Source organism: Amblyomma americanum, chromosome 5 (assembly GCF_052857255.1).
Source record: "Amblyomma americanum isolate KBUSLIRL-KWMA chromosome 5, ASM5285725v1, whole genome shotgun sequence".
In the NCBI taxonomy this organism is placed as follows: domain Eukaryota; kingdom Metazoa; phylum Arthropoda; class Arachnida; order Ixodida; family Ixodidae; genus Amblyomma; species Amblyomma americanum.
In genome coordinates, this window is record NC_135501.1 from 39,120,724 (window position 1) to 39,140,231 (window position 19,508).

The following is a 19,508-nucleotide window of genomic DNA, read 5'->3' on the forward strand; positions in this document are numbered from 1 at the left end:
ATTCCCAGTTTGAGTTGGTATCTTTGCAGGTGTGGGTTGACACCGACAAACCTATGTGACGCATGCGGGGAAGTTGAATCTAGACCATTTTCGCCTCTACTGTCCACAGTTCGCACTTCAGAGGAATATTTACCTGGAGGTCTCTCTCTACAGTTTAGGGTTCCCGTTATCTCTTCCAGTGTTATCGTTCGGTGCAAGCGCCAAAAGATTTGCATTGGATTCAATTTGTGGCATTCTCCATGATTACATAATTGCAACTGGTAGGTTGATTTGCTAATACAGTTAAAACTCTTCAAGCTCTTCTTTTTTTCACCAAAGTGCTGGCTGGTATTTTACTTTAAATATTCATCTGTCGTTTTTATTGATACGTTTTTCAAAATTCACGCTCCGTGATAAAATTTTGTCGTAATCTCCTATGGAGATTTTCTTGTCTACGCGACTACACCTTTACGCCACTACGCGAATCCCCCCATGTGGGTATGTGCCATGCCTCAAGAGGACGAAGAAGAAGAAGAAGACGCGTGCAGCCTTTTGGAACGCACAATATCAAGAGAACACCAAGCCGTTGCCTCCTTCGTTGGACACGCGGATGGACTTGGCGTCCCCTGAACACAAAGCAGGCTTTTTTAACGGCGACTATTCGGATGCACAGGAACGAGATGGGAGAGCACCGCCGTTCCCCGAATAAGGAATCCCCGTCTCACCGGAGCCTGCCTTGCGATGCCAAGACAGAGACTGAGGTACGCCCACCTGGCCGCTTGTTGTAATCACCTCTTTCGAAGGACCCAATGCTTGGCTCCAGTAACTAACGGTGCTGACGCTGTTATGCAGCCTTTTACGACACACAGCGCTCACCGTGGATAAGAACAAAACGTAGCGGGCCGCATTGTGCACAAGTTGTGAATTGAAGGTGACGGGCTAGTGATAGTTCTGCTGCTGATTCTTTTTGACACTGCTTCCACGTGGTTTGTATGCTCCAATCTGCGAATTTCACAACTCTTGCATCGCGACCGAGATATTTTTTTCTCTTGGTAGCGCACTCTTTAGTCTCTTTTTTTCCTTGCATTCAATAGCCTAGATTATTTTAATAGCGAATATTTTCTTTTATCTTTGCTAAAGGATCTTGAACAGTGGGCGGGTGGTTCCACATTCTTCTTGCCGTCGTAAAAACTTTATGACAGCTTTTGTTTATGCGATCAAAACTACCAGCTGACGGTACGCAGGTGCCGCTTTTATGGCTAGATGAGCTTGATAAATTGCAATTTTAATGATGGGATAAGGCTGTTTTCAGAAGACTCATTTTATAGTAATAAGAAATATTAGAGAAGGCACTGTAACGGTCCCACTCTCAATGTACACCGGAGCTGCGCGTTGAGGAAATGAATGAAGACGTATTGAGAGGAGGGAGACAAATAGTTGTAAAGGGGGGCACTGAATTTCGACCGCCTTAGGTTTAACGTGCGCGACATAGGCTGTCATTTGTGTTCTGCCTCCATCAAAATGCGGCCGCTGCAGCTCGTATTCCATCCTTCGGCGTCATACTCAGCAGCCACACGGCCTAACAAGCGGGCCACCGCGGTCGTCGGGGATACCTTAGGTAGGAATCCTAACACGCTTGTGCGAGCCGAAAAGGCAGCGTTGAAATTCACCCCTTACTTGAACCGTCATCGCCAAGTGGGACTTGTGTTTGTCATTGGACTGCACGTGTGACGGTCAGGGGCGAATGAGTGTATTCAAGGGTAATACTCCGAGTTCTCTTCTGCACGCAGCCCTTGGAAGAAACGAACACGGGGGCGCCAGACCGCGCGCTCGCCGACGTGTTGCCGAAAAGCCCGAAGCCAGTGGAAAAACAACGCGCCAAGGGCAAGGTCGGTGGATGAGGCGAAACAACACGGCGCCCACAAACCGTTGGTGTTTCCAGCGGTGGATTATCTTTCAAAATTGAAAATTGATTTTGAGCACAGCACACGGCATGTTAAAGATTTCGACCATCCGGGGATCTTAACGTGCTGTGTGCTGTGCGAAGTCAGTGCACATTAAATATCCCCAGGTGGTCGAAATTATTCCGGAGCCCTCCACTACGGCGCCTCTTTCTTCCTTTTCTCTTTCACTCCCTCCTTCGTCCCTTTCTTACGGCGCGGTTCAGGTGTCCGCCGAAATATGGGAGATACTGCGCCATTGACTTTCCCCCAAAACCAATTATTATTCGAGGAAAGGAAATGGTGTATTAACTCATATCTCGGGGTGCACCTGAACCATGCCGTAAGCGAAGGGACGAAGGAGGGAGTGAAAGAGGAAAGGAAGAAAGAGGCGCCGTTGTGGAGGGCTCCAGAATAATTTGGACGACCTGGGGATTTTTAACGTGCACTGTATTAGCTTCGATCTCCGGTTTCGCGTAGTCTTTGTCGTTGCTGTGGTTGGTGTCTTCCCGTCCGCCCTGTGCTGTGCCTCGTACCGAGCGCTACTGTCGTTGTGGTCGATTGGACGGAACTCGCCCACAATCCCGTGACCATCTCATGCAGGCAGCCAGTGCGTCGCGCTTCGAGCTGACTTATCAATATAAATTGGTTGTTGGAGAAAGGAAATGGCGCACTATCTCTCTCGTATATCGTCGGGCACCTGAACCGCGCCGTAAAGGAAGGGACAAAGGAGGGAAGGAAGGAAGAAAGGAAGAAATAGGTGCCGTAGTGGAGGGCTATGGAGTAATTTCGACCATCTGGGAATCTTTAACGTGCACTGGCATCGCACAGCACACGGGCGCCTTTGCGTTTCGCCTCCATCGAAACGCGGGCGCCGCCGACGACGCTAAAGACATTTCAAAAAAACGTCCTGAAATTACCGCATGGCGTGGTATCCTGAGCGCTCGCGCAGTAGCAGCCGGCGCAGTTATTGGGAAGCCGCCAGCGCCGACGTGACGCATCAGTCGATTTGCTGCAAGATCATGGACTTAGACGAGACGAAACGTCTTTTTCGGGACGCTGCAAGCATGCGGAAGGCCACAGCCACAGACATGCGTAGGTCTAGAGTGCCTCGATGCAAGCCTTCTGGCATTGAAGCACCCTATAGGTCGAACAGAAGACGAACGCTCATGGGACGATGATCACAAATGCGTTGTGCGACGACATTACCGTGCCCGCACATTTCTCATACAACAAAGCACTTCCTGTAAACGTCTGCTTCCTCCCTACCTCCCCCCCCCACCCTCCAAAAAAAAAATTGGAGGACGCTTAAGCTTCGCTTTTAGGAGTGGAACGCGACGGCGTGTTGCGGCGCTGCCAGCGAGTCCACGGAACGCCATCGCCCATTCGACCCGTCGCCCTGCCCGTTGGACAAATTGCTTGAAATATCTAGTACGCCTCTGAAAACAGCACGTCCACCGCCCAAACAGTCACGACCGGGTTGCATTGACGCTGGTCCCTGGATTGGTCGTTTTGCGTCTTCATTGTGATTGTTATTTAGAGGAAATGAAAGGCGCAGTAACTCTATCACATATTTGCAGATACCTCATCTACGCCGTGAGGGAAGGGAAAAAGTGTGGAGTGAAAGAGAAAAGACACAGGCCGTAATGAAGTTCCGCGTCTCTGTTGGCGTCGCATTCGTTGACAGCACACAAACGCGTACATACATCACAGGCGCTCAGGCGGTACAGGTTCCATGACATCGCAGTGGTTGCAACCGCACAGAACGTGACGCACATAGGTCCAGTAGCCGCTGCCTGCCCGTCTGAAGCCCGCAGAAGTCGCGATGGGTTGCGCCCATGCTGCCGCCTGTCGTGTTATCACCGGGCTCCGCATTCGGACCAGCTGACGTCTTCAAAGGGTTCGTTTGTCGGTCCTACAATTTCATATCCACAACACCTGTGTGATTTCAGTGCCCGTTAAAGTTGTCAGGTCTCCGAAATTACCGAAGCCCTCCTCTACGACGTACCTCGTAGTCCGAGTCGTTTTTGCAAAGTAGAAATCCAGAAACTCAAACCTAAAGCGAACACAGTAAAAACACCACGCCCCGCCGCGGTGGCTCAGTGGTTAGGGCGCTCGACTACTGATCCGGAGTTCCCGGGTTCGAACCCGACCGCGGCGGCTGCGTTTTTATGGAGGAAAAACGCTAAGGCGCCCGTGTGCTGTGCGATGTCAGTGCACGTTAAAGATCCCCAGGTGGTCGAAATTATGCCGGAGCCCTCCACTACGGCACCTATTCTTCCTTTCTTCTTTCACTCCCTCCTTTATCCCTTCCCTTAAGGCGCGGTTCAGGTGTCCAAAGATATATGAGACAGATACTGCGCCATTTCCTTTCCCCAAAAAAACCAATTATTATTATTATAAAACACCACCTGTCGTACCTCAGCGCAAGCTCTTCGCATATACTTTCATCTCTACAACATAGAGTGACATTCCGTGTGTGCTACGAGGATCCACGTTCGACGGCGCGGCGTAGACGGAGACCCGTGACAGCGGCATCATCAATTACCCAGCCATGCTCTTTGAGTGACGTCCAGAAAAGCCGGACCCGCCGCCGCCCCGGGGAAACAGGCTTTATCCTCCCCAATTTCCGGTTACATTCCAGGACAAGGGAGCTGTCAGCGGGCCAGAGCGCGCCGTACCACAGCCGACGCTATGCGCTACCGCGAAGACGACATTCTTTCCCTCCCCCCCCCCCCCCTTTGTCGTGGGCTATCGCCGGGAAGGCACCCACAGCTTCCCAGAAGGGCCGCGACGGACACCTGTCATGGCGGACAGGCAGTACTCGCCAAGAATGTGGAAAGACAGGCGCTAGTGAATTAGCTCCGAAGAGAGAGCTTGTGTATACTCTTACTTGAGAGAGAGTGGTGGCGTTTTTGTTGTTTATTTAGTTTGTATTGTTAACAGACTCTGGGTTCGAGGCTAAGCCCAACCCAAAGGGGTGGTCCCCATCTCGCATGTTATTTTGGATTGGAGAATTGATGCTTTGGGCGGGCCACTGGAAATGACCGCCCTTAGTCCTTTGTTAATCAAGTGCTTAAAAGCACATGTAAACGGATGCAGTCCAGTCTGAGCTGGGGCTCCATGCTTAGCATGTAATGTGATGCTACTTAGGCACTAACCTGCCCGGTCGATGAGTAAAGTAGTGCAAAGTTTGTTCTTTTGTAAATTCAGTTCTGCTTTTTCCAGTTTAACTCTCGGTATATGTATGTGGTAAAATTATGTTCTGCTGTCATCATCTACAAGCTCGCCTCCTGTTCAACTTCCAAGCCGAACGACACTAGAGGAAGGGTTTGTGAACCATCCTCGAAGAAACGGACGACTATCGAAATTCTTCTGCCAGCAACCGCTCGAGCCCAACTCCGGAGCCACTCCATCGCCCCCATGAAGTCGTCGGCACGTAAGCTCGGACGCCCCAGCCTCTGATGTATAATCTTAATCATGTGTAATTATTGAATATACCTGTTTGTTTAAACTGAGCCATACGGTGTCTCTTTGCCTCTCCGTCCCGTGTGGACCTGCGCATTATGGGGGTCATCACACTGGTGTCAGAAGTGGGGTCCAAAAGCAAATGTCCTCTGAATGCTGTGACATTCATGACTTCAAAATTGTAATCAAAAGGGAATCACGGGACTGATTGTGGGACTTTTACCCCCATTTGAGAGGCTTGAGGCACTGGAGGGCTTGAAAAAAAAAATGACTGTATCTGAGGGAGCTCCCACTCCACAGCCGTCGCTCGGAGCAAGCATGCTGGCATTAGGAAGCGTCATTCCGACGTTTACGGGAGATAAGACAGGGGTTCCAATCTGCGATTTCTTTTCCATGCTAGAAGAGATTGGGAAAATGGGGGGATGGTCCGATGCTCAAATGCTGGGAATGGCGAGGTGTAAGATGGCAGGAGCTGCTCATGATTTTGCATGGCGAGACGAGAAAGTAAAATCCACAAAATCATTTGCGGAATTTAAGAAGCTCGCGTTTGAGCATTTCGACACTGAACCACGTCACGTGCGGGTACAGAGGTTCCGTGACGCCGGACAGATGGTAGGGGAGGACGTGCGAACATTTGCGTCGCGGCTTCAGCGCCTAGCACGCGATACGTTAAGCAGGGAGGAGGAAGGAGACCAGCTAAGGAAGAAATACGCGGAGGATATACTTAAAGAGGAAATGACCGCTTTGTTCGTGGCTGGTCTGCAAGACCCCGTGCGCCGGTTCGTGCTCTCGCGCAAGCCGAGCAATTTCGACCAAGCCGTGGAGGCCGCATTGGATGAGGAACAAAATGAGGCGTTAACGACAGCCGCAGCGAGAGTACGCGTCATAGAGAGAGCGGTGCTCAACCCTGAGGTTGCTCTCTTGACAGAGCGGTTAGATCGCTTGGAACAGCTGCTAACTCAGCAGGTAGAACGCCAGGTTGAGGCGCGCGCTCAACAGCGCCCATTCGCTGGAAACCGGAGACCGCCACAAAGCTACAGGCGCGGTATGCGAGATTTTGAAGAAATCGTACGCTTCGCTTGCCAGGGTCGCGGACACATCGCCAGGTTCTGCCAAAACGTGCGCCGTGGGGAGCCACAAAGAGAAGCAGGCGAGACACGCCCTAAGCAAGCCGACAGCGGGGCTCCAGATACCGAGACAAAAAACTAGTTAGTCCTCCCCAGCCTGAGGAGCGTGGGGAGGGAGCAGTAGATGATGAGGTGGTGGTAGTTTGTGTGGCCGACGAGGCATGCCCTGTTGTGCGTTGCAAGTTAAATGGTTGTTGTATGGAATTGTTGATAGATACGGGGTCAAAGGTGACATTGCTTAAGGAGAGCAGTTTTAACACGCTTCGAAGGAAGGGGGACCGCGAGGTGTTGGAAGCGTCTGGTGGTATGGCAACCAAATTTGTAGTCATAACGGGGGATCCTCTTGGCATAAGTGGACTCTACCGGTTACACTTCTCTCTCGGCGGAATTGCATTGGAGCACCCCTGCTACGTATGCCCGGACACGGTGTCTCTGCCAAACGGAGTGTCAGGTATATTAGGGCAGGATTTTTTGAGAAAAGGGAAGGTAGTAGTCTCATTCTCTGAGGAAGAGGTTAATGCGGGCGGCTCAAGAGTTCCGTTTTTGAACAGGAGAGGGGCTGAGATTCGCATTACCGATATTGACACCCGTCAAACAGTGGGATCATTGGAGAACGTATATTCGCGGGTTGCCGTCCGGCTGGTCGAGGAGGCGGTCGTCCTTCCTTGGTCGGAGCACATTTTGTACGCGTTTGTGCCTTCAGATGTAGAGAGCGGCGCCGTGGGAGTGCTTGAGCCGGTCGACTCTCTCAGCAATGGCCTGAAGGCAGCCGCGTGCCTCGTGACAGTTAATGACGCCCACAGAGTGCCCCTACGGGTGGTTAACTGTAGCCAGCAGCCACTGAGCCTTCCCAAGAACAAAACATTGGCTTTCTTCACCTCTGCGATAGAGCAACGTGAGCCCACCGATACGGTACTCGCAACTGTAGAGCATGCTAGTCCTTCGGCTGCTCCAAAGGTGTCGTTCGATCTTTCTCACGTAAAATCCAGGGAGAGGGAGGCTCTGGCTGGTTTGCTGAACGACTACTCGGAGGTATTCGCCGCGTCCAACCTGGATTTGGGCTGCTGTGGCGTTATAAAGCACAGGATAGAAACCGGCACTTCATCGCCCGTTTACCAGCGTGCGTACAGGATTCCTTACTCCGAACGTGAGGAGATGGAGCAGCAGGTGCAGGACCTGATTGATCGCGGCATTGTCGAACACTCAAAGTCACCCTGGGGAGCACCAGCACTATTGGTGGAAAAGCCAGATGGCTCGTATCGATTGGTAGTGGACTACCGCAAACTAAATGCCGTAACTCGCATCGATCCATACCCCATCCCCAATATACAGGAGACGCTTTCTCAGCTGGGCTCTGCCAGGTACTTCACGGTAGTGGACATGGCGGCGGAATTCTGGCAGATAGCAATGAATCCGGCAGATGCCGAGAAAACGGCATTCAACACGCCCTCAGGGCACTATGAATGGAAAAGAATGCCGATGGGTCTGGCCAACAGCCCTGCTGTCTGGCAGAGAACCGCTGATGTTATCCTGGCAGGTCTTCTGGGGAGGCTGTGCTTCGTGTATATGGATGACATTATCATATACAGTGGCAGTTTTGATAACCATTTGCGCGATATTGAGCAGGTTTTGGTGCGACTAAGAGCAGCGGGTCTCAAACTGAAGCCCTCTAAGTGCCAATTCCTCAAAAACGAGGTGAAATACCTCGGGCACGTTGTTTCAGCTGACGGCGTGCGACCGGACCCTGAGAAACTAAAGTGTGTCTCGGATTTTCCATCCCCGACTAGCGTCCGCCAGGTCCGGCAGTTTCTCGGCCTGATCGGTTACTACCGAAGGCACATAGAGGAGTTCGCCAAGCTCGCTAAGCCGCTCACCGCCTTAACAGCCAAAAATGTCGCCTTTCGTTGGGACGAAAACGCGGAGAATGCTTTTGGGGCCCTGAAAAGGAAGCTAATGAGTGCACCGCTGTTACGCCACCCGGATTTTAGTTTGCCCTTCGTTATGGCCACAGATGCGTCAAAGTTCGCAGTTGGTGCCGTGCTATCTCAGGTTATCGAGGGCAAAGAACATCCCGTTGCTTTTGCTAGCCGACAGTTGAGCCCCACAGAGCAAAAGTACGGAGCTACGGAAAGGGAGTGCCTCGCCGTAGTCTGGGCAGTAAAGCACTTCAGATGCTACCTTTACGGCCGCAAATTCAAGCTAGTCACAGACTGCCATCCTCTGAAATGGGTGATGAGTGTCAGGGACCCTAGCTCGCGACTCGCTACATGGAATCTACACCTGCAGGAATACTGCTTTGAAGTTGAGCACAAGTCAGGAAAGACACATCTGAATGCTGATGCACTCAGCCGCACAGCTGCCGTGGCAGCTATAGATGAGTTTGTCCCCGTAGTCGACCCCGCCGAATTACGCACAGAGCAGTGCAAAGATCCGGACCTGAAGCGAATAATCGAAAGCTTAGAGGACGCACCGTCTCACCCCGAACAGCTAGGTTATTTCATTGGCAAAGACGGCACCCTGTGTCGGCGCACGAGGCCAACCAGGAAAGGGAGACCAGAGAAAACCGCTTGGGAGAGAGTCGTCATATCTCGGTCGTGGACAGAAAGGGTTCTTCGCGCGTTTCACGATGCGCCATGCGCCGGTCATTTTGGCGTAGCGAAGACACGCAGGCGTGTGGAGCGTTTGTACTTTTGGAGTGGCATGCGACGGGATGTTAGAGACTACTGTGCGAAGTGTCATTCCTGTCTCGAAAGAAAAACACCCAAGGGACGAAGACCAGCTCCAATTCAGCCGTTCCCTGAGGTTTCGGCTCCCTTCGAGCGGACAGGTATGGACATAATGGGCCCATTGCCCACGACCACTTCCGGAAACAAGTACATTTTAGTATTTGTCGACCACCTTTCAAAATACGCGGAAGCGGTAGCACTCCCAGATCAGAAGGCAGACACGGTTGCAAGAGCATTTGTCGAACAGATCGTGCTCCGACATGGACCCCCGAGGCAACTCTTGACAGATCTGGGAACGAACTTCGTGTCGCAGCTAATGAGGAGAGTTTGCGAGCTGCTTAAGATCGCTAAGAAGCAGACAACACCGTACCATCCGGCTTGCAACGGCGCGGTGGAGCGACTGAACCAAACCGTGGCCGGGTTCCTGTCGCATTTTGTTTCGCGCGACCAGCGGGACTGGGATTTGTGGCTCCCGTATGCGATGTTTGCCTACAATTCCGCAGCACACGAGAGCACGGGCGAATCGCCATTCTTTCTTCTCTACGGCCGAGACCCGGACCAGCCTAGTGAAGTGCCAGAGGGCCCCCGTCGTGTCCAATACGCTTCACTGGACGACTATAAGGTTGAGCTAGAATCGCGCTTGCAAGTGGCGAGGGACATCGCAAAGGAGTCCTTAAAGAAAGCGGCGAAGCGCAGGAAGGAGGTGCACGATCGCAGTGCTAGAGACGCGCCGTTTAATGTGGGGGACAGCGTGTACATTGAAAACTGCCAAAGGCAGACTGGGCTAGCTCGTAAGTTCCAGACGAAGTGGAGAGGACCGTGCGAGGTTGTCGAGAAGCTTTCTCCGGTAAACTTCAGAGTCCGAGACGTGAACCGGCGCTTGATAAGGATACACGCAAATCGCCTCAAGTCGGCACCGGTTCAGTATTCACGAAATGAGGAAAGGGAAAGCGCGGATTTTGATGGGGACAGAAGTGAAGCGGAGCGCGCAGATAGTTCGCAAGAAACGCCCTCTCCTGCATCTGTTCGGCAGGCGCCAGAGGTGACGGCCAGAATGCCACCGGATTTACTTCATGCATTGCTAGAAGAAGAAGCGCGCGAGGTTGCCGCGCAGATAACGCCAGGAGAGGCTCCTGCCACGAGCCCTCGCGAGTCCCAAAGCAGACAAAGGGGCACAGACTTACTTAGTATGACTCATGAAGGCCGATATCCGCTGCGAAATCGGAAAGCTAAGTCGGACTAATGGCGTAAACAGAGCGGAGTTGTGAACTGGTTAGAATTGTGTAATGCCGCAGCTCATAACATTGCTATGTGCTTATGTGTTAAGTTATCGGAGTTGGTAGTTAAACCTTTCTGTCATTAACACCTTCACAGGAGAGCATGCGGAGCGCATGCAGAACCTGCCCTACTTCCTTTCGTTATCTATATTTTTGTCTGTGCCGTGATCATGCTAGAAGTGGGAGCTCCTTTGTAACTGTGGTAAATTTATTTCGTCCAGTTTGGACTAGAAAGGAGAGGCTTGGGTGCTGAGTTTCATGTTTATCTGTAAAAGAAGATCAGTGCTGCCCCTGGAGACGCCAGTATTGACAGCGGAGGCATATGGTGTTGTGCAGTGGTGTTGAGTGCAGCGAAAAGTGTTTTGTCGGACGCACTGTGCGAGGCGATTCAGAAAGACAAGGGGAGCTGCGTGGACTCAAATGTTCGGAGAACATTCTTCTGGAGGGTGAGCGAGTGTGACATTCCGTGTGTGCTACGAGGATCCACGTTCGACGGCGCGGCGTAGACGGAGACCCGTGACAGCGGCATCATCAATTACCGAGCCATGCTCTTTGAGTGACGACCAGAAAAACCGGACCCGCCGCCGCCCCGGGGAAACAGGCTTTATCCTCCCCAATTTCCGGTTACATTCCAGGACAAGGGAGCTGTCAGCGGGCCAGAGCGCGCCGTACCACAGCCGACGCTATGCGCTACCGCGAAGACGACATTATTTCCCTCCCCCCCCCCCTTTGTCGTGGGCTATCGCCGGGAAGGCACCCACAGCTTCCCAGAAGGGCCGCGACGGACACCTGTCATGGCGGACAGGCAGTACTCGAAAAGAATGTGGAAAGACAGGCGCTAGTGAATTAGCTCCGAAGAGAGAGCCTGTGTATACTCTTACTTGAGAGAGAGTGGTGGCGTTTTTGTTGTTTATTTAGTTTGTATTGTTAACAGACTCTGGGTTCGAGGCTAAGCCCAACCCAAAGGGGTGGTCCCCATCTCGCATGTTATTTTGGATTGGAGAATTGATGCTTTGGGCGGGCCACTGGAAATGACCGCCCTTAGTCCTTTGTTAATCAAGTGCTTAAAAGCACATGTAAACGGATGCAGTCGAGTCTGAGCTGGGGCTCCATGCTTAGCATGTAATGTGATGCTACTTAGGCACTAACCTGCCCGGTCGATGAGTAAAGTAGTGCAAAGTTTGTTCTTTTGTAAATTCAGTTCTGCTTTTTCCAGTTTAACTCTCTGTATATGTATGTTGTAAAATTATGTTCTGCTGTCATCATCTACAAGCTCGCCTCCTGTTCATCTTCCAAGCCGAACGACACTAGAGGAAGGGTTTGTGAACCATCCTCGAAGAAACGGACGACTATCGAAATTCTTCTGCCAGCAGCCGCTCGAGCCCAACTCCGGAGCCACTCCATCGCCCCCATGAAGTCGTCGGCACGTAAGCTCGGACGCCCCAGCCTCTGATGTATAATCTTAATCATGTGTAATTATTGAATATACCTGTTTGTTTAAACTGAGCCATACGGTGTCTCTTTGCCTCTCCGTCCCGTGTGGACCTGCGCATTATGGGGGTCATCACAATAGATTGCGCTGCGTTGCCACAGTTCATGGCAGCCAATTGAAATTCTTTATCGAGTAGAACGCGATTGTTATCTGGTCCAGATTGAAAATTCGCATACTCATAATTACTCATGAACCCATTAGTACATAGACTACACGAAGTCAAAGACCATAACGCATTCGCTAAGTTTACTTTTTATTCCGCTCGAACCAGTGGGTCTTCGTAACGTGCTCTGCGCGTGCTCGCCTCGCAGTCTAAACGACCCGAGCTCGATTCCTCTTATCTCCACATTTTCAAATTGGAGATTATTGTGTTACAATGCTGACGACTAAAGCCAATGCCTGACAATGCCGACACCGGTTTTCCTGCGACACGAGCGCCTTAGCGCTATCGGGTATAAAATATGGCAGCTGGTTTGGCACTCCTAAGCACGGAGTACTGGAGCGAAAGCTTCACTACGTTAGGTTAAGCAGGTTTTGCATGCGTTTCCGGTTGACCTTAGAGTGAGCCAGTGATGAAGTGTGGCTATAGGCCTTACCATATGTGGTACACCCTGCTGTCGCACCACTTTACCTTTGTACTTTCGATTTGCCGATTGACGGAGATAGAATAGTCACGTGACAGTCGCTTGAATGCGCGCGATGGGAACGGCCCTTGTGACGTCAGTCTGGGGAATATATATAGGCCGCAGCGTTCATTGGGTGACCGACCTATCGCGATCAGCCATTAATTTAACTGCCGGGAATAACAGCGCGGAAAGAATGAAGCAGACAACAGGACCTGTTGCCGGTCCTGTTGTCTTCTTTCTTTGTCCCTCGTCTCAGCGCTGTTATTCCCAGCAGTATGCACCAACTAGCTCAACTAGCCGTTTTATCGGACACTAACTGCCGCCTGCCAGGGTGGCATGGTGGGCGCTTCCTATCAAGAGTGCGGAATGCACTAAATGTTACAGACGCCAAGGCGAGTCTACTTGTCCGATACACTACAGCTTCGCTCTGTGACCAGGTTCAGCAGTAGCTAAACCGGAGCTATTGTTGTGCGAAAACACTGCCTTTATTTGCAGGTGGACGCTACCGCCACGTTCTTCAAAGCGCGATTGAGCGGCCCACTCGACCAGGGAGCCAGTTATGCGCCTTTCCTTCCTTCAGAATCATATGAGTCTAAACCTACGCTGGTTTTTGACAAAAGGAAAGGCGCATAACTGCTTCAACTTGTAAATGGACGCCTCTACCTACTGACGGTGCGATTCAGGTGTCCACTGACGCAGTTACGCTTGCTGCTCGGAGGCTTCACGCGGACGGTCGCTAAACCCGGGGAGTGCGGCTAGACGTTCTTCCGCACTAGGAACAAAACAAAAAAGCACGTCGCCATCACTGGGTAAATTATTTTGAGAACTGACTGACTGAAAACTTTATTTGCCGAAGTATTTACAAGGAGAGTGTGTAGCGGTCCTTAATGGGCCGTTCCTTGGAAACACTAGGTGGACTCCTCATTACAGGGGCCCATTGGCTGTAGCTGCAGCTGGGGCGCGCCCGACATGGGCCTTCTGGCTCGCCAGGTCAGAGCAGCCGGGCAGGGCCACCTCCCAGTCCTCCTGCGTAGGGTTGTGGATAGGGGGAAGGTGTGGGGTTGATTGGCATGCCCACACAATGTGGTAAATTTCTGAAGACTTCTCGCAATGTGAGCCCTTCTCTGTGGACGGGGGCCGAAATGTTTTAACTGCCGGCCGCAGCAGTGTTTCAGCATAGAGCCGAAGATTGCATGGCCGAATTGGCAATGTTGGGTGATTTCCTTGAAGGTAGTAGTAGTGATTTATTGAAATAACCATAAAAATAAAGGAGTGAGTGAGTGAAAACATTTATTGATCCATTCAAGAGATTCGCGGATTCGGAAGCTCCGTCGTCTTCGTTCTTGGCGCTGGCGATCGGAGTCTTCTCTTCAACATGGGTGGGCCCCTATTCCAGGGCTCCACTGAGCCGTGCTGCATCGCCCGCGTGCCTCACTAAGGCCCGTTGGGCCGTGAGCTCGCTGCTGGTGAGACGGCTCTCCCATTGCTTCGCAGTCGGGTGTTCGCTAGCCCCGGCATCAGCCATCGCTACGGAGCAGAGGAATTAAAGGACAGTAGCCAGAATGCAGAAATGAAATGAAAGAGGTAAGGGGGCAGGTAAAAAGGATAGAAGAAGGAGTACTATGCACAAATGCTTTGTTTACACAGTAATATATATATATATATATATATATATATATATATATATATATATATATATATACAGGTTGGACGAGAGAATTTTCTTAAAGGTAAAAGCTGAATTAGGGCAGGAGTCCGCATCGGGGGGAGGCGAGGGCGACGCACGGAGAGCGAGCGCACGGGCAGCGGCGTCGGCTGCTTCGTTGCCCTCGAGACCCGTGTGCGCGAGAGCGCACATTATTGTGCGGGACGCGGGAGCTCCGAGATAATTGCTGTCTGGAAGTATGTGGCACGGAAGATAGTGAATAAAGCCCCTTTCGATGTGCCTGCAGGCCCCTCGCGAATCGGTAATGACAGCCAGTCCTGATTGGCGGAGGCGAGCGCGATGGCCACCTCCTCCGCATGCGTTATGTCTTGTGCTTTGAACGTGTAAGGCCGTTCACCGCGGTGTTTTGATGGACGACTGTGGCCATGTACCGACCCCCATGGTGTGCGCCGGAGGCCTCCTCGTAGAATATTCTTGTTTGTTCCCATAGTGGCAAGCCAAGGCTTCCGCCCACGCGTGAGGCGCTGTCCACTATGGTCGTCTCGAGTCAAGTTGGCCGCTAGAGGGCGCACGCGCAGGGCGTATCTCCAGATTTCGGGGATGACACGCGTTCTTCCGTCAGTGTTGGTTGGTGGATGTGTACTCGGGCAAGAAGGCGGTGACCCGACGGCGTCTTTGGTAGTCTTGTATAGTGGTTCGTCAAATGTGCTTCTCGAAGCTCCGTGAAGGTGTTGACCTTTCCCAGGCCCAGGAAGCGCTGGTTTGACGTAGTGACTGGGAGGTAGCGATGTTAAATTTCCGGAAGTTCTGAATGCCAAAACAAGGAATACAAGTTTTTTTTTCCGCAAATATTGGAAACTTATGGGAAATACCAGAAACTGGCATAAAACAGTACGCACAACTGTATTTTCAAAACCGATGATTTTTTTGCGTGCTTTCTTTTCGTTGAGTCCTATATTGCAAATTTTCTTGATTTCAAACCTCATATAGACAAAAACGTACCATAGGGATGGGACGAAGAAGGGCGAAGACAGGACGGTTGCTACACTTACAACTGAATAGAATGAAATGAGACAGTAAACCACACCCCATCCCAGAGCAACAGCACGCATGTGCATGACATGAAACAAGGTAAAAACAAACTGATAATCTTAAAACGTGTGAAAAAAAGCAAAAAGAAGAAAAGAGAAAGAGCGATAGATAATGAAAGGTGCTAAGAAACTCAAGTGTGTTTTAAAAACTTTAATTCCTTCTCCATCAGATACACAGATGGGGTACTAATGCACGTGCCTTCACTGCATATCGAAATTTCCTGGGCTTCCAAGATTTCCCTAGCCAATTGGTCTTTACCATGCCCTACAATCTTAGTACGATTAAGCAGGGGAAAACAACCATTGCACTTCTTGCAATCCACTGGTACGTGTTCCCCAGTTTGTCGACGAAGTGAAGAGGCATGTTCACCCAGCGTACCAGTGGATTGCAAGAAGTGCAATGGTTGTTTTCCCCTGCTTAATCGTACTAAGATTTGTAGGGCATGGTAAAGACCAACTGACTAGGGAAATCTTGGAAGCCCAGGAAATTTCGATATGCAGTGAAGGCACATGTATTAGTACCCTGTGTGTGTATCTGATGGAGAAGGAATTGAAGTTTTTAATTCGGACTTGAGTTTCTTAGCACCTTTCATTATCTATCGCTCTTTCTCTTTTCTCTTCTTTTGCTTTTTCCACACGTTTTAAGATTATCAGTTTCTTTTTATCTTGTTTTATGTCACGTGCATGCGTTTTGTGGCTCTGGGATGGGGTGTGGTTTACTGTCGCATTTCATTCTATTCAGTTGTAAGTGTAGCAACCGTCCTTTCTTCGCCCTTCTTCGTCCCGTCCATATGCTACGTTTTTGTTTATAATATGTCTGACCAACTGGCCCCTCATCTTAACTGCACGATTGATGATTTGCAGAGTTTGCAGTTGGCGCCGTCCAGTAACGTTAACTCGCGCCATGGAGGAAGGAAAGAAAAGGTTTACTTTCTCCATGACGCATGCTAATGCGCGCTTTGTGAGAGCTGTCCGGGGACAGCGAAATGAGTTTTGATTCGTGAGGTGTCCTGACTTCTCCTGGACTGCCTTGTCGGCGTTTGGCATCGGTCTGGAACTCCTATTCGTCGCAACCATGATGAAACCTCGTTCGAACATTTGGGCGAACATTTGACGTATTGAACAGGTACGGCTAGCATATGGTAGGGCGAGAGCGAATGTTCGCTCAATGTGCTGTATGCTAGCAGCGGTAAGGGACCAGCGGTGTGCAGGTTCTGCTGCGCCAAGTGCGAGTTTCCAATTCCAACGCGCTTGAGGAGCCACATAGCAAAGTACCGGAAATGTCCACCGGACATTAGATCATCTGCACAGTCGGTACAAGACGAAGCTTCGGAAACTTAATCTGGTTGCGCTCGGTCGAGAAGCCGATCCGATGAAGTTGTGAAGTCAAAAAATGACAGCATGGCGGACAAGAAAGAGGCTGGAGGACTAGCCACTCGGAATGTTTCCATAGCAACATTCATTGACAGAGTGACACCGGAGTTTCGGCACAAGCATGACGAGGACCTGGCACGAGCGATACACACTAGTGGACCACCTTTGTCGCTCACAGAAAACAAATACTGGCGGGAAGCTTTCAAGCTTCTAAGGCCCGCATTTTTACCGCCGTCACGGCATTCGCTGGACGAGCGGCTTTTGGAAGCTTACTACATCCGGGTGATGACACAAGTGGAAGAAAAAATCAGTTCTGCGCTCAGCATCTCGCTGCTTGCTAATAGCTGGACCAACGTGCGTGGGGAGAGCATCTTTCAACAAAACCACGCCGTAACCAAAAATGTTCAATAAAGAATAAAAAAAATTATCATTCATTGTATGTTCCGTCTCGGGATACGTTTTTCTTAACTGATTTCGGAAACAAATGCGCGCTTTATTGTTGCCCATGCCAGAATGTAATTCTATCGCTTTCCCTTTGGGGAAAGGCAATTTCTATTTACGCATAAATAAGCCGTATATAGCGACTGCATTGATCTGAATGTTACCTGTAGCAGCGCTAGAAGTTCTCTTCCAAAATACTACCATGTATACCCATGTTCCCATATATTATACGGAACAGTGCAAAGCAGTACAGCTCAGCAGTTCTCACAGTGTTAGGTTCCCGCTTGGAACGAACACAATGCAAAAGGGGCTATACAAGAACGCAGCATGCTGAAGCGTCTCAATAATTTAAGCTTTCTTATGAAACGGTATCACTTCTAATTGCTGCCAAAACTAATTACAATAAATAGAGAATGGCACGCTAGCTGGGAACTTTACTGTGATTCTTTTGACGCAACCGTTTAGCAGTGCTGTATTGTTCAGCACATAATTTTTTGAGATTTTTATTGATTGGCACCAGTCAGTGCCTTTTTTTTTCCTGATTTTCATGCCTTGGGGGAAAAAACCAGAAAAAAACAAATTTTTCCTAATTTTTTTTTTTCTGACGCCTCTCATTTCTACCGGGAGGTCGAGAGCACGCTTGTAAGTTTTACGGAGATTTACCTCGAGGGCGTACTCGTCAAACCTGCGAAGGTGGAGGTAAGGAGTCGAGCTCAAGACTTGAGTAGTTACGAATGCGTGCGCCAGCCGCAAGAAGTCTTTTCGCCGTAATTGAAACCCGGCGGACTATGCGACCGACTGGTCCCCCACCGTGCGCAGTTTGGCCAGTAATGTGTCGACTAGGTGGTGTGTATAAAGACACCCGGTACTCTAATCTCATCGTGTTCTGGGATGGGTCCCCTCGCTTGGGACAGTTCGACTTTGGCAGTGCTCTTGGCGAGGGGCGATTGGTAATAATAATAATAATTGGTTTTTTGGGGAAAGGAAATGGCGCAGTATCTGTCTCATATATCGTTGGACACCTGAACCGCGCCGTAAGGGAAGGGATAAGGAAGGGAGTGAAAGAAGAAAGGAAGAAGGAGGTGCCGTAGTGGAGGGCTTCGGAATAATTTCGACCACCTGGGGACCTTTAACGTGCACTGACATCGCACAGCACACGGGCGCCTTGGCGTTTTTCCTCCATAAAAACGCAGCCGCCGCGGTCGGGTTCGAACCCGGGAACTCCGGATCAGTAGTCGAGCACCCTAACCACTGAGCCACCGCGGCGGGGCGGGGCGATTGTGGCCAAATTATGATTTGGCCGGGGAGCATTGAAAACTGCAGCGGCGGGCGTAGGCGTCCACGACCTCCGCCGCTTGCCGCAGGTTGGCGTCAATGTCTCCTACCGACCCCTGTTTAGCCTAGATGGTGATGTCGTTGGCATATAGGACGTGCTGTATGCCTTCGACATTCTCCAGCTGAGCCTGAAGTTTCATTATTACCAAATTGAATAGTACGGGTAAGAAGATAGCGCCCTGTGGTGTACCTCTAGTGCCTAATTCGCAGGGGCTGTGTTCATCTTGCCTCCGAATGTGCTGTACGTTTGCCGGGCGGAGAGAAATTGCCTAACGTAGTTAAACGTGTTGTGTCCACAGTTGGTTTGGGAGAGGTTTTTCAAAATTATGTCGTGTTGATATTGTCGAAAGCCCCCTTGTAACCGAGGGCGACTACTGCCTTGTCATTGAGCGTGTATTCGACCGGATTTTGAATTTTGCGATCTAGTTGAAGCAGGACATCCTGCGCGGACCGGTGCGGGCGGGAACCGAACATAGCGTCTGCGAATACATTTTGGCTTTCCGAAAACTCGGACAGCCTGTCTCGCATAGTCTCCATCAGCTTTCCCGCACAAGAGTCAGGGAGATGGGGCGGAGGTTGTTCGTGTTTGCGGCTTTGCCGGCTTTCGGAATGAAAGTGAACTGCGCGGTCTTTCATTCGATTGGGAAACGAGGCCTCACTGAGCCATATTGAGTTTATCTATGCGAGGAGCGCCTCGTAGGCTGGGTCAGGAAGGTTGGCAAGTAATTTCTCTGTTATTGTGTTTTTTCCCGGTGCCGTTCCTCGCTTCACTTTGGTCGGGGTCGCCTTCAGGTCATGGAGCCGGAACGGTTGATTCAGCTTCGCGTTCTCGGAATCTGCCTATGGGCCCTGTTGGATACAGAGTTATTGATCGCGTAGTTTGCTTGCTAATTTGGAGGTGTCTCCATCGAAGCCATGAATAGCCCGCATTATTGGTATAATTTTGGGCTTTTCCTTTTGCTTTGA

The 19,508-nt window shown here is 50.7% G+C and overlaps 1 protein-coding gene across 5 annotated transcripts in view; it reads left to right on the top strand.

Annotated features, from left to right (window-relative positions):
• Positions 1 to 19,508, top strand: part of LOC144132393 (uncharacterized) — an 82,512-nt gene that overhangs the window by 14,830 nt on the left and 48,174 nt on the right. Inside the window, exons 1-2 of one of the 5 annotated variants that reach the window (XM_077664774.1) lie at positions 576 to 740; positions 1,770 to 1,868. The exons of the other annotated variants lie outside the window; for them this stretch is intronic. Of the exons in view, the coding sequence (XP_077520900.1) occupies positions 645 to 740; positions 1,770 to 1,868 (195 nt within the window). The 5' untranslated portion in view covers positions 576 to 644. Of the gene's footprint in view, positions 1 to 575; positions 741 to 1,769; positions 1,869 to 19,508 lie in introns of those variants that run through there. 5 annotated transcript variants of the gene reach the window in all.